The 14,865-nt window shown below is 48.2% G+C and overlaps 1 protein-coding gene across 4 annotated transcripts in view; it reads left to right on the top strand.

Moving 5' to 3' along the window:
- Positions 1 to 14,865, top strand: part of FGFRL1 (fibroblast growth factor receptor like 1) — a 251,226-nt gene that overhangs the window by 217,943 nt on the left and 18,418 nt on the right. For all 4 annotated transcript variants that reach the window (XM_054029679.1, XM_054029680.1, XM_054029681.1 and 1 more), the window contains exon 4: positions 6,219 to 6,299. In XM_054029679.1, the coding sequence (XP_053885654.1) occupies positions 6,219 to 6,299 (81 nt within the window). The remainder of the gene's footprint in view (positions 1 to 6,218; positions 6,300 to 14,865) is intronic.

Below are 14,865 nucleotides of genomic sequence, written 5' to 3' on the forward strand. Positions count from 1 at the left end.
TTTCCGTCAGTTTCCCTCAGAGCCCAACTGTCATTCAGAACTTTTGATTTGTTTTAACATTGAGGAGGAGGCAGATCTGGAGCAGTTCTGCTATAATAATAAACAGTAATAATATTAATAATAACAGTAATAAAATATCCTTCTTGTATATGGCACTCTTTGTCCCATATGGTCCCAAAGTGCTACGTAAACTACTGTACAGAAATCCCTTCACTGCAGAAATGTAGCCCTCTCTGGAGTGGGGAGGGCTGCAACCAGGCTGACAATATGCACAGAACATGATGCATAATGCTGAGTGGAAGGGAAATTTCAGCCACTGCATCAAGACAAACCCTCAATCAGGGCTCTGTATAGTCCACAACACAAGGGGCCAAATTCTGCATCAAGGACTATTAAATGATGTGGCAACATTCATCCATTCTGTCTCCCCTGAATTCTCTTCATTCCCATTCTCTTCTATATAAACCCAAGCAACAGTCGCTCATTGTTGAAAATACATCAATGATTGTTTTTAATTATGGGATTTTCACTGTGCTCTCCAGCTGGCCCATCTCCTAGGCTTTGGCTACCGTGATGATGTTCAGGCATTCCAGTTCAGAGCCTCCTTCCCTCGATATGTGCCAAAGGAAGGAGGAACTTGTAGCCAACTTCAGCTGGGCATTGCCTCCTACAGTGTTCTTTGTGTTCCCTGGCTGCAGGCTGGACTCCATTTTTGGCTGCCTGACCCCTTCTGCCTGGTTTCGGGAATAGCGCAGGGAGCATACATGGCAATCCAATTAACTCACCCTGTAGGAAAACTGAAGAGTAAGAGGCAGCAGAAGGCAGGACCCAGCAGGGCAGAGAGGCAGAAAATAAAAACATCAGGAGCCCAGCTGTAGTAAAATGGCAAATTCCGTGGCAAAAATGATGAATTTTCTTGCATCTTGTAAAAATTCCAGATCCTCTGGCCATAGAATTACAAAATCCAAGATTCCTGACTGAGGTGACAGGGACAGTTACACTTCTTAGAGCTCTTATTTCGGGCTCTCTGCAGACTTGTGAAGACAGCGCTGCATTGCTTTACACTCAGTTCACATTTTCAATGTTATCTTCACAACTATGAGGGTTAGAAAAACAAGGCCTAAAACATACACCAGCCGAGAATCTGATCTCTCTCTCTCTCTCTCTCTCTCTCTCTCTTTCTCTCTCTCATTTATTTATTTATTTGAGAGCTTTGATTCTATAGCACAATTCTGTCACAAGGGGTGAATTGCATGGCAAATTCCACAGCCACAGAATCACAGAATGTGCAGGTCCTGCCATTAATCTTACAGATATTGTGGATCTTTAACATTGTTGCTGGGGGTGGCGAGAGGAGGGGGATGACGACAAGATCTCAGTTTTTAAGGTCTTGCACAAAAACATGCACACAGGAAAAGTGCATGGTAGGCAATTCCTCTACCTGAAAGACAGCACTGGCCCGGCTGGGATTTGACCATGGAATTGTAGAGAATTTTACTGTTACAGACATAAGGCACATAGGATATGTCCAGACTACCCGCCGTATTGGCGGGTAGCGATCGATTTATCGGGAATCGATATATCGCGTCTCGTTAAGACGCGATATATCGATCCCCGAACACGCTCCCCGTCAACTCCGGAACTCCACCAGAGTGAGCGGCGGTAGCGGAGTTGATGGGGGGAGCCGCAGCCGTCGATTCTACGCCGTGAGGACGGGAGGTAAGTCAGAATAAAATATGTCGACTTCAGCTATGGTATTCCCGTAGCTGAAGTTGCGTATCTTACATTGACCCCCCCCCCGTGTAGACCAGGCCATAGACCACTAGGCTATCTGCTCCAGCTGTAAAGAGATGTGTTTTTTAAAGAGGAGGTGAACAGAGCATTCCACCTCATTGGTAGTAACTATCTGATTTATTGCGTCGTTCTGACAGCTTTGAATATAACCAAAAATCATCTTTAGGTTGCTTTTGTTGCCTCGTTCATCACTGGTATTCAGGTCATAGTTGCACACGAGCAACTCCTTCAGGTCCACTATCCGTGCAATAAGCATCATTCGTCAGATGTCTTGAATGATTTACTTGCTTGGCTGCACAAGGAACATTGGTGCTACAGAACAGAGAAAATGATTGTTGGATTGAACATAATGCCCCTTGATAATAACTCAATGCCGGATTCAAACCAGCGCAATTCATAAAAGTGATGGCAGAACACAAACAAGTGTCATTAAAATACCCAGGTCCAGAGGAACCAAGCAGAGACAAGGAGTAAATGAATCCCACAGATCTGACCACGCCTGCCTTTTGGGAACATTCTGCTCCAGATTCAAACTTGAGGCTTGAGCTGAAGCAAACATCTCTGAGCTTTGAGGAAATTCTGAGTTGGAACCAGATTTATGGCTCAGCTCTCTCTCTAGAATTGAGCAGGCTGAACAGTGAGATTGTTTTCTGGAGAAAGTTTTCTGTCCATAACCAGAGGAACCTACTCATAGTGAGTTCAGATCTAGCGCAGTTTATAGAGAAGTGGCATGGGAGCCCCAGGTTGTTTCATTGAAGAGTGCAGATCCCGTTGTAATGACCCTCCACTTAGTGTGAAGTTGTTGAGTCAAAAAAACAAACAACCCCCATCCAACCAAAAAGCCCTTCACTATATCTGAGGTTTCAAGTCTAAAATGTTTTATTTATTTTCTTTAGAATATGCTATGAGTTTTGGTTTTAGATGTGCAATGATCACAACAAACGCAGACAGTGTGAGACTTAATGGATCTGAAAAACCCTGGTGAAATATAGTAATTATTTACCAAGGGTGTTTTACTTTTCCACCCAGAGAGATATTTACACTATGGGCTGAGTACCTTTACCATAACTCATTTTTATTCTGTTCTCTCCTCCTCCACCCCCCCCCTTGCACTCCCTCAAATTTTTTCCCCTGGGTCTTGTAGGTAACTCCACAGGTTTGGGATTTGGCTGGATAACAAGCAAAGAGTCGTCTTCAAAGGATCAAACGGATTCGGAGCAATTTGGCTGACATCAAAGGCTTGGCAGCATGTCAAGTGGTGTTGAGAATGCCAGTCAGTTAGTGTGTGTAAGCAGAGCGGGGGTTGCACATGAGCTGACATACTGTAACATGAGGCAGGAGACAAGGGTGGGTATGCCGCTCTTTGTACATCAAGCTGAGTAGGATTAAGATATAATTGACAGAACATTGCCACTTAAACGTCTTATCCACTTTTAAGATGTTCAGCAGATGAACAATGGGCAGCAATTCTTTCATATTTGACCATGGCTTTTCTCCCTCCTGCCCCCTTTTACTCTCGAAGTGGTTTTTGATTGTGCAAAGGGATTTCCTGGTTATTTGGTAAAAAAAATTACAAGATTCCATTTCCAAGTATATTGATATTTACAGAAAAAAATAAATGCTGCTGCTTAATTTATTTGATTATTATTCAGAAAGGAACCAGTTTGTCTTCTTGATGTCTGATGTTTTCTTCTTCTTTTCTTTTACACTCACTGCATTAAATTTTCAAAGGTTGCAAAGTTACATTTGCAAGATGCAGTGCATTGGTTGTTTCCTACCATTCATTCGGGGGGCTGCGTAGAATGGGCTGCTGATTATTCAAGCTGAGGAGGCCTCCGTGTTGTATGTTTTCACTGAGGGGCAGAGGGGTTAGTCAATGTTGCCTTTATGGTCCTTAGGCAATTCCATTTCATGCTGCTTCCAGAAGGATTGGGTGTGAGTTGGCCACAGCCCTTGTGAAAGCCTTCTGTGTTCTCGGTGATAGGAGGGGGGCAGCTTCAGTGAGCTGCTGGAGTTACAACCCACTGCACTGCTGCCTTGGAAGTTTTCTTTTCCCTCCTAAGTGACAGCTGCACGTACTTCTGGGGAAACTTTGCTGGGCGAATCAGAGATGGAACAGAAAAATATGTTTGGGGCGAGGGTGGGGGGACGCCCTGCGTGGCATCTCAGGCATTTTCCTTGGATGCTGTTTGACACAGCAGCAAATGAGAGCAACGCACGTGCAGGCATAAAACTCCTGGTGCTAAAAACACACACAATTTTCCAACGTGGCAGTAATTGGGGGAGTGCCACGCGGGGAGAGTGAGGGTTAAATATATGTTGTTCTTCCTTAAAATCTCTGCCAGAGCTCACTGTAGTGTTTAAGCATTATCCACCTTGGTAAACAGCTGCAAGGACTAGATCCATTATTTCTTAGAGTTTCTGGACACGCTTGTGTATGTGCTGAGTTATTTCCCCTGTACTCTGCAGTTGAGATTAGAACGAGGCTTTCCTCGCTTCTAGCCTCCAGATATTTTCATGTGGGTTTCAGGATTTGTACAATCGAAACTTTAGTCTCTCCCATACTCTTACCTTAAGGTCACATATTTCTCTTGAGCTGCATGTGGAATTTACACTCGTATCACTGAGGTTGGTGCACAATGACTGAGGGCAACTCTCTGATTGGGTAGCCTTTAATTATGGGAACAGTCCTGAGATGAAGAGGAGAAACTGCCCACCAGCATGGAAGGGGTTAAAGAGAGCCTTTGTGCCCAGCTAGCCCCGCCCTGTTATACCTGCAGCCAATGCCAGGCCTGGAGGGGGAAGAAAAGGAGAGAACCTGGCTCAGTTTGGAGCTGACTGGCGAAGAGGCAGGAGCTTGCTGCCCACCTACCTGAGGGGAAGGCTCACTAGCCTGCCAGCCAAGGCAGCCACCAGGAAATAATACCATCTCCTTGGCTGAGGAGACTGTGGAAGAGACTTAGGAGCAGCCGCCCTAAGAAATGACTGGGTGACTGAAGCACGGAGACCTTGTGTGGTTCCGGCCCCGCCAAATTTAGGGCTGCCCCGCCCAGAGGAGCCTGAGACTGTGGCAGGGCTCTGCCCAAGGTCCACAAGGGAGTGCTACTGGAGACAAGCCACCCCAGTGACTTGGACTGTAGGGGCCATGCCCCACACTGAAGGGACAGCGATAAGAAGTAACCTAGGGCAGTGGATTTAGACTCCCGGCTGGGAGGTGTATACAGGGTTTGACTCACACAGGGCCCTGGGCTGGGACCCGGAGGAGAGGGAGGGCCTGGATCCCTCTACCCAACTGCCTTAAAGACTGAGGCACCTTGACCAGCGAAGCAAGGGGCCGGCAGTCAAGCATTCCAACCAGTAGGCCACCCAGCCCTCCAAGCTCCCTGTTAGAAGTCCCACTGACTTAATTTCCAGCATCTCTGAAAATAAGGCCACTGAAGTAGGTGCCGGAATAGGGATCTTGGTCCGTCCCATGTTTGAAAATTCTGGCCTGAGTGACTTGTCTGGGCTGGGATAAGCTGTGGTATAGTTAATGAGATGTCATCGCTTTGTCCAGAAAAAAGGGTTCTAATCCTGGTTCTGACAGCGACGTATAATATGACCTTGGGTAATTCTCTGAACCTCTGTTTCCCCATTTTACAAATGGGGACAAGAATATTTACTTCCTCCTACCCTTTGTCTTGTCCATTTAGACTGGGAAGGGGCTCTCCTACTGTTTATTCATGCAGCACCTAGCACAATGGGGGCGCAGATCTCAGCTGGGGACTCTAGGTGCTATTGTAATAGAGATGATGATGATAGGGGAACACGACTAGATGGATCATAAATTTAGTCCAGTTCATTCCAGTGCTCTTAGTTTGTTAAAAAAAAAAAAAAAAAATAGCCTGTCTACTCAACATTGTTGCCTTCCTGACCAAAACTTTACATTCAGTACTCTCCCAGGTTCGTTTGATCCCAATAGGCCTGCTTGCTCTCCTGATCTTTTATGGAAACTGCAAGGTAAAACTGTTGCCAGAATTCCACTCCTTGCACGCCGCATGACTGATCACATAAGTCTCTCCCACCTCCCGGGTTTAATTAGCTGTAATTTTGATGTATATCATTATTTGCATGGAGGGTAGAATGGATCAGCTCCTCCTAGGGAACGGTGACCAGTAAATATAAACAAAAGGGCTTTTGTCAGCTATTAATGGAAACATTGATTAATCTCCCATCATGTTAGTAGCCTACTGAAAAGCTCATAAAGCAGCACGCAAAATTGTTCATTAAACTGGCCAGGCTGCAAGCACCAGGAAGTGAATGCAAAATGCACTTCAAGTGCCTTGCGGCCGCACAGTGCCTCCCAAAGGCAATGCAACCTCCTATCAAAGGCAGCTGGGTAGAAGGAGATGTTTCTTAAAGCTTCTCTTTCTCTTTCTTTACAGATGATGCCAGCTCAGGAAAGGACAGCCCGCTGTCTGAAGGCTCCAATGGCGAATATGAAGATCATTCTGGGAAGCAGTGGGGTAAGGGACAGATATATATTATATTTTGGCTTCCCACACATCCCTGTTCATATCCATTGCCATATCCATCGCAGTCCGCCTCAATGTCGCATTGCACTGAAGGAATGGAAAAGGCGGACTGTGACGGATTGGATCACAGAAACCCCCTTAGGAGCTGCCACCTGATGTGCAAAGACTACCCCTGCTCCTGTTTTCCCTGGCAGCTCAGGACTCCAGCACCCTGTCTTGCTGAGCCAGACACTCCTGTCTGCTGCAACACAGACCCAGGGTCTGAATCACTTGTCCCAAAGCTGCAAGTTTACCTGAAAACAGCTCACAGATGTGTGCTTGTCTTTAGCACTCAGATGCCCAATTCCCAATGGGGTCTAAACCCAAATAAATCCGTTTTACCCTGTATAAAGCTTATGCAGGGCAAACCCAGAAATTGTTCGCCCTCTATAACACTGATAGAGAGATATGCACAGTTGTTTGCTCCCCCAGGTATTAATACATACTCTGAGGGTATGTCTACACTACGAAATTAGTTCGAATTTATAGAAGCCGGTTTTATTGAAATCGGTTGTATACAGCCGATTGTGTATGTCCACACAATAAAATGCTCTAGGTGCTCTAGTCGGCAGACCGCGTCCACAGTACGAGGCTAGCGTCGACTTCCGGAGCATTGCACTATGGGTAGCTATCCCACAGCTATCCCACAGTTCCCGCAGTCTCCGCCGCCCCTTGGAATTCTGGGTTGAGATCCCAATGCCCGGATGATGCAAAACAGTGTCGCGGGCGGTTCTGGGTACATGTCGTCAGGCCCCTCCCTCCCCCGTCACAGCAACGGCAGACAATAGATTCGCGCCTTTTTACCTGGGTTACCTGGGTTACCTGTGCAGACAACATGGAGCCCGCTCAGCACAGCTGAGCTCACCGTCACCATATGTCCTCTTGGTGCCGGCAGACGTGGGACTGCATTGCTACACAGCAGCAGCTGCTAACTGCCTTTTGGCGGTAGACGGTGCAGTAGACTGGTAGCCTTCATCGGCGATCTGGGTGCTGGCAGCCGTGGGGCTTGCCTTTTGGCAGTAAATGGTGTATTATGACTGTTAGCCGGCCTATTACAAGTCGGGTCATCGCACATTAGCAGAGTCTTCCCTGAGCAGCAGCTCGTGCAATAGGCCTGAAGACCATCGTCATACACCGCCCCGTATTTGCTGCCAAGCACCCAGAAAGATGCCGAGGGCTATCAGTCACGCTGCACCGTCGTCTTAAGATGTAAAAAATAGATTTTCTCTGTATTCATTTGCTTCCCCCTCCCTCCGTCAAATCAACGGCCTGCTAAACCCAGGGTTTTCAGTTTAATCTTTGGGGGGGACCAGTCTGTGACAGTTGTTTGTGTCTCTCCCTGATGCACAGCCACCGTTCTTTATTTTAATTCCCTGTGCCTGTACGCCATGTCGTCACTCGGTCCCCCTCCCTCCTTCCCCTAGGCCGTCAGATACTACGTTTGCGCCACAGCTCAGAGAGCCGAGAAGCGGTTCGCGCCTTTTCTTTGAATTCTGGGTTGAGATCCCAATGCCCGGATGATGCAAAACAGTGTCGCGGGCGGTTCTGGGTACATGTCGTCAGGCCCCTCCCTCCCCCGTCACAGCAACGGCAGACAATAGATTCGCGCCTTTTTACCTGGGTTACCTGGGTTACCTGTGCAGACAACATGGAGCCCGCTCAGCACAGCTGAGCTCACCGTCACCATATGTCCTCTGGGTGCCGGCAGACGTGGGACTGCATTGCTACACAGCAGCAGCTGCTAACTGCCTTTTGGCGGTAGATGGTGTAGCATGAGTGATAGCTGTGGGGCTGGCAGCCGTAGGGCTGCATTGCACCAGCCCCTTCCAGGCGATGGTATATTATGACTGGTACCCGTCGTCATCGTACTGGAGTGGCTGTCAATCATGGCCACCTGGGCAGACATGCTACTGTCTCGATGATGACGGTTACCAGTCATAATATACTATTTTCTGCCAATTGCCCAATATTGTCTGCTAAGCACCCAGAAGAGGCCGAGGGCGATGCTGGGTGCTGGCGGACGTGGGGCTGGCAGACGTGGGGCTGCATTGCTACACAGCAGCAGCCCCTTGCCTTTTGGCAGATGATGGTATATTATGATTGGTACCCATCATCATCGTACTGGTATGGCTGTCACTCATGCTGCAGCGTCGGCTGCCACCTTAAGATGTAAAAAATAGATTTGTTCTGTGTTCATTTGCTTCCCCTTCCTCCGTGAAATCAACGGCCTGCTAAGCCCAGGGTTTCCAGTTTAATCTTTGGGGGGACCATTCTGTGTGACAGTTGTTTGTGTTTCTCCCTGTTCCTGTACCTGTACGCCATGTCGTCACTCGGCCCTCCCTCCCTCCCTCCCTCCCGCCCTCCTTCTCCTGGTCCATCAGATACTACTTTCGCGCCTTTTTTCTGACCAGGCGCCATAGCTAGCACTGGGATCATGGAGCCCGCTCAGATCACCGCGGCAATTATGAGCACTATGAACACCACGCGCATTGTCCTGGAGTATATGCAGAGCCAGAACATGCCAAGGCGAAACCCGGACCAGGCGAGGAGGCGATTGCAGCACGGCGACGAGAGTGATGAGGAAATTGACATGGCCATAGACCTCTCACAAGGCACAGGCCCCAGCAATGTGGAAATCATGGTGTCACTGGGGCAGATTGATACCGTGGAACGCCGATTCTGGGCCCGGGAAACAAGCACAGACTGGTGGGATCGCATCGTGCTGCAGGTATGGGACGATTCCCAGTGGCTGCGAAACTTTCGCATGCGTAAGGCCACTTTCATGGAACTTTGTGACTTGCTTTCCCCTGCCCTGAAGCGCCAGAATACCAAGATGAGAGCAGCCCTCACAGTTGAGAAGCGAGTGGCGATAGCCCTGTGGAAGCTTGCAACGCCAGACAGCTACCGGTCAGTCGGGAATCAATTTGGAGTGGGCAAATCTATGGTGGGGGCTGCTGTGATCCAATTTGCCAGGGCAATGAAAGACCTGGTGATAGCAAGGGTAGTGACTCTGGGCAACGTGCAGTCAATAGTGGATGGTTTTGCTGAAATGGGATTCCCAAACTGTGGCGGGGCCATAGACGGAACCCATATCCCTATCTTGTCACCGGAGCACCAAGCCACCGACTACGTAAACCGCAAGGGGTACTTTTCAATGCTGCTGCAAGCCCTGGTGGATCACAAGGGACGTTTCACCAACATCAACGTGGGATGGCCGGGAAAGGTACATGATGCTCGCGTCTTCAGGAACTCTGCTCTGTTTCGAAAGCTGGAGGAAGGGACTTTCTTCCCGGACCAGAAAGTGACCGTTGGGGATGTTGAAATGCCTATCGTGATCCTTGGGGACCCAGCCTACCCCTTAATGCCATGGCTCATGAAGCCGTACACAGGCAGCCTGGACAGGAGTCAGGACCTGTTCAACTACAGGCTGAGCAAGTGCCGAATGGTGGTGGAATGTGCATTTGGACGTTTAAAAGCGCGCTGGCGCAGCTTACTGACTCGCTCAGACCTCAGCGAAAAGAATATCCCTATTGTTATTGCTGCTTGCTGTGCGCTCCACAATATCTGTGAGAGTAAGGGGGAGACCTTTATGGCGGGGTGGGAGGTTGAGGCAACTCGCCTGGCCGCTGATTACGCGCAGCCAGACACCAGGGCGGTTAGAGGAGCACAGCAGGGCGCGGTGCGCATCAGAGAAGCTTTGAAAACGAGTTTTGTGACTGGCCAGGCTACTGTGTGAAACTTCTGTTTGTTTCTCCTTGATGAACCCTGCAACCCCCCCCCCCCCCCGACCCGGTTCACTCTACTTCCCTGTAAACCAACCACCCCACCCCACCCTCCCCTCCCCCTTGCAGAGGCAATAAAGTCATTGTTTTTTCACATTCATGCATTCTTTATTAGTTCCTTACAGAGGTAGGGGGATAATTGCCAAGGTAGCCTGGGATGGGTGGGGGAGGAGGGATGGAAAAGGAGACACTGCATTTTAAAACTTTAACTCTTATTGAAGGCCAGCCTTCTGATGCTTTGGCGATCATCTGGGGTGGAGTGACTGGGTGGACGGAGGCCCCCCCACCGTGTTCTTGGGCGTCTGGGTGAGGAGGCTATGGAACTTGGGGAGGAGGGCTGTTGGTTACACAGGGGCTGTAGCGGCGGTCTCTGCTCCTGCTGCCTTTCCTGCAACTCAACCATACGCTCGAGCATATCACTTTGATGCTCCAGCAGACGGAGCATTGCCTCTTGCCGTCTGTCTGCAAGCTGACGCCACCTATCGTCTTCAGCCCGCCACTTGCTCTGTTCTTCCCGCGATTCAGCCCGCCACCTCTCCTCTCGTTCATATTGGGCTTTTCTCATCTCCGTCATTGACTGCCTCCACGCATTCTGCTGTGCTCTATCAGCCTGGGCGGACATCTGCAGCTCCGTGAACATCTCGTCCCTCGTCTTACGTTTTCTCTTTCTAATGTTCACGAGCCTCTGCGAAGGAGAAACATTTGCAGCTGGTGGAGGAGAAGGGAGAGGTGGTTAAAAAAGACACATTTTAGGGAACAATGGGTACACTCTTTCATTACAAGGTCGCATATTTCGGCTTGCAGGCAGCCATCGTAGGCTACAGTGTTTTGGCTTTTTTAACCTTCTTAACATGCGGGAAAGGTTGCAAACAGCAGCGCATTTCCCATATCAAGGATGAATTGGGTTGTCCATTTAAAATGGGGTTTCAATGTAAAAGGAGGGGGCTGCGGTTTCCCGGTTAACATGCGGCACAAACACAAGTAAACCACCCCCCCACACACACACACACACGATTCTCTGGGATGATCACTTCACCCCTCCCCCCCACCGCGTGGTTAACAGCGGGGAACATTTCTGGTCAGAAGAGCAGGAACGGGCGCCTCTGAATGTCCCCCTTAATAAAATCACCCCATTTCAACCAGGAGAGCTTTCTGGAGATGTCCCTGGAGGATTTCCGCTCCATCCCCATACACGTTAACAGACTTGCTTGCTTTTTTTTGTAATGTTTACAAATATTTACAAAGTTACACTCACCAGAGGTCTCCTGTGTGCCCTGAGGGTCTTGGGTGAGTTCGGGGGTTACTGGTTCCAGGTCCAGGGTCACAAACATATCCTGGCTGTTGGGGAAACCGGTTTCTCCGCTTCCTTGCTGCTGTGAGCTACCTACAGTACCTCCATCGTCATCTTCCTCGTTCCCCGAACCGTCTTCCCTGTGTGTTTCTCCAGTGAGAGAGTCATAGCACACGGTTGGGGTAGTGGTGGCTGCACCCCCTAGGATCGCATGCAGCTCCGCGTAGTAGCGGCAAGTTTGCGGCTCTGCCCCGGACCTTCCGTTTGCTTCTCTGGCTTTGTGGTAGGCTTGCCTTAGCTCCTTAATTTTCACGCGGCACTGCTGTGTGTCCCTGTTATGGCCTCGGTCCTTCATGGCCTTGGAGATCTTTTCTAATACTTTTCCATTTCTTTTACTGCTACGGAGTTCAGCTATCACTGCTTCATCTCCCCATATGGCGAGCAGATCTCGTACCTCCCGTTCGGTCCATGCTGGAGCTCTTTTGCGATCCTGGGAGGACTCCATGACGGTTACCTGTGCTGATGAGCTCTGCGTGGTCACCTGTGCTCTCCACGCTGGGCAAACAGGAAATGAAATTCAAACCTTCGCGGGTCTTTTCCTGTCTACCTGGTCAGTGCATCTGAGTTGAGAGCGCTGTCCAGAGCGGTCACAATGAAGCACTGTGGGATAGCTCCCGGAGGCCAATAACATCGAATTCCGTCCACACTATCCCAATTCCGACCCGCAAAGGCCGGTTTTATCGCTAATCCCCTCGTCGGAGGTGGTGTAAAGAAACCGGTTTAAAGGGCCCTTTAATTCGAAAGAAAGGGCCTCGTTGTGTGGACGTGTCCAGGCTTAATTCGGTTTAACGCTGCTAAAGTCGACCTAAACCCGTAGTGTAGACCAGGCCTGAGTAAATTACTAAATAAAAAGTGATTTTATTAAATACAGAAAATAGGATTTAAGTGGTTCCAAGTAGTAACAGACAGAATAAAGTAAGTCACCAAGTAAAATAAAATAAAATGCGCAAATCTATGTCTAATCAAACTAAATACAGATAAGTTCCTCACCAGTTCCAGAATGCTCCCTTTTACAGGCTAATCTCCTTTTAGCCTAGGTCCAGCAATCACTCATACCCCCTATAGTTACTGTCATTTGTTTCAGTTTCCTTCAAGTATCCTGGGGGGGTGGAGAGGCTCCTTCTTTAGCCAGCTGAAGACAAAATGGAGGGGTCTCCCACGGGTTTAAATAGACTCTCTCTTGTGGGTGGAGACCCCCCTCCTCCCTCCTATGCAAAGTCCAGCTCCAAGATGGAGTTCTGGAGTCACCTGGGCAAGTCACATGTCCCTGCATGACTCAGTCTTTACAGGCCGAAGCCATTGTCCACATGGTATCTTGCATGTCTCCAGGAAGACTTCTTATGTGGATTGGAGCATTCCAAGATGCATTGTTCCCCAAGTGTCTCCTGATCAGGTACTTAACCTTGCGAATTCCTTCCTAAAGAAGCTGACCAAATGCCTCACAAAGCCTACTTAGAAACCAAGCAAGCATACAGCCCATATTCTTAACCTCAAGTAGAAAATGATATATATGTACAAATAGGATGAATAGATATAGTAGACCATAACCTTTACGGAGATATGTTACATGGCACAGGCAGCACAAAACATATTCCAGTTATGTCATACATACATTTATAAGCACACCCCCCACCCCCATAAAGCCTTATGGGGTACACTGTCACAAGGGACAGATATATATTATATTTTGGCTTCCCACACATCCCTGTTCATATCCATCGCCATATCCATCGCAGTCCGTCTCGATGTCGCATTGCACTGAAGGAATGGAAAAGGCAGCCTGAGAGGAATTCAGTGATCAGATCAATTTGTATCTGTGGATGGTCAAATGTCAAATAGAATCTCAGTTGAATGCATCAATCTGAACTGATCCCTTCCTTTATTAAGTGTCCTCCTGCCCCAGGAAGTGTAGCTGGTGATCCACACTTGAGTGTCTGCTATATCCTAGCATCGTGCTTTCTTGTACTTGTTTCCAGGGGCAGTGGCTTTCCTTTCCATGGGTAGCCTTATTATGACTGGGCATAAATTCTCCATTAAAAACCATATTGAAATGTATAATGGGATTTCCAAAAGCACTGAGCCTACCTCTGCTCCCACTGAAGTCAAATGAGAGATCTGGCTTCAACAAGAGCAAAGTTAGGTGAGCTCTTCTGAAAATCACCAAGTACAAAGCCCTCAAGTGGAGATGCAGTTGATTGGCAAAAGAACTCCTTCCGCCAGTATACAGTTGAACCATCTCCCTGATTGATGGAAGGGTACTGGCAAGAGGACTTTTTTTGCCTGTATAAGCTGTGTCTACACAGTGATTTTTGCCAGCATAGCTATGTTTGTTGGGGTGGGGGGGCAGGTTCACTTAGGGATTTTGTTCATCTTGTCATAGGCTTAGCAGAAGCTACTACATCCAGCTTCGAAACAAGGTTCTGAACTGCTCCAGGGTTTGCGAGTGTCCTGACCCAGGGTTTGGTTCAAGCCATTCTCCACACACTTTTTGTGGAGAAACAGAACAAGTTTTGGCCACTACTGGCATGGGCAGGAATTTGAACTGATAACCCAGAGGTGTCAGGCGCCATATCTCATTTCTGCTTTTATGGCCCAGCTACAGCTCATCCCTTTTTTATATTTTTAGTTTGGTTGGTGATTTTTCACCGTGTTCCTAAACCTATTTCTGAGAGATTTCATCCAGTCTAAAGAGCCCTATTCAAGAATTTACCCTTGCCCAAACAGGGCAGCTCTAAGCTGTCATCAAAATAGGAAATTCCAAATATAATAATGTAACAAATGCATGACTACCAACTTCAGGGAAGCCACCATGTTGTGAAACATGGCCAGCTGGTAACTCATGGCAACAGTGAGGATGGAGTTCATTCTGCTTCAAAAGGACAGGCTCCTACCCCTGAGCTAAGGATAATCTCCTCCAGCTGTTGGCAGTAGAGGGTATATGATACCATTGTATTGTAGTTCCGATTCTTACCAGGAGAGAGCAGTGAAGCACATAAACACTGGGCAGTTAATTACATTATTATGTGGACAGTGCTAGCATCTCTTTTGCATAGGACTGCAGACAGGATCCAGGAGCCAGTGCTTGTTTTGTCCTGGGAAGCTGATGAAGAGGGATGTAATTTTGAGAGAAGATGGCAGATTTTTATAGAGAAAGGAGGGAAGATTCAGCTATTCCACACTTCTAGAAATCTCACAGGACAGCTTTTGCACATATCACATGAAAAAAAGCAAATGCAGACCTGTCTTCAGACCTCAATCCCGTAAGGGGCATGAGCCAGAAGTTGAGCTCTGTGGCAGAAGTGCCCTCTAGAGGTAATTGTGGACAATCACGATAAATTGGACATTTCTGCAACCACTGCGTTAACTCTCATCTGTTAAGGGGATG

The sequence above is a fragment of the Malaclemys terrapin genome, chromosome 5 (genome assembly GCF_027887155.1).
Source record: "Malaclemys terrapin pileata isolate rMalTer1 chromosome 5, rMalTer1.hap1, whole genome shotgun sequence".
NCBI lineage: Eukaryota > Metazoa > Chordata > Testudines > Emydidae > Malaclemys > Malaclemys terrapin.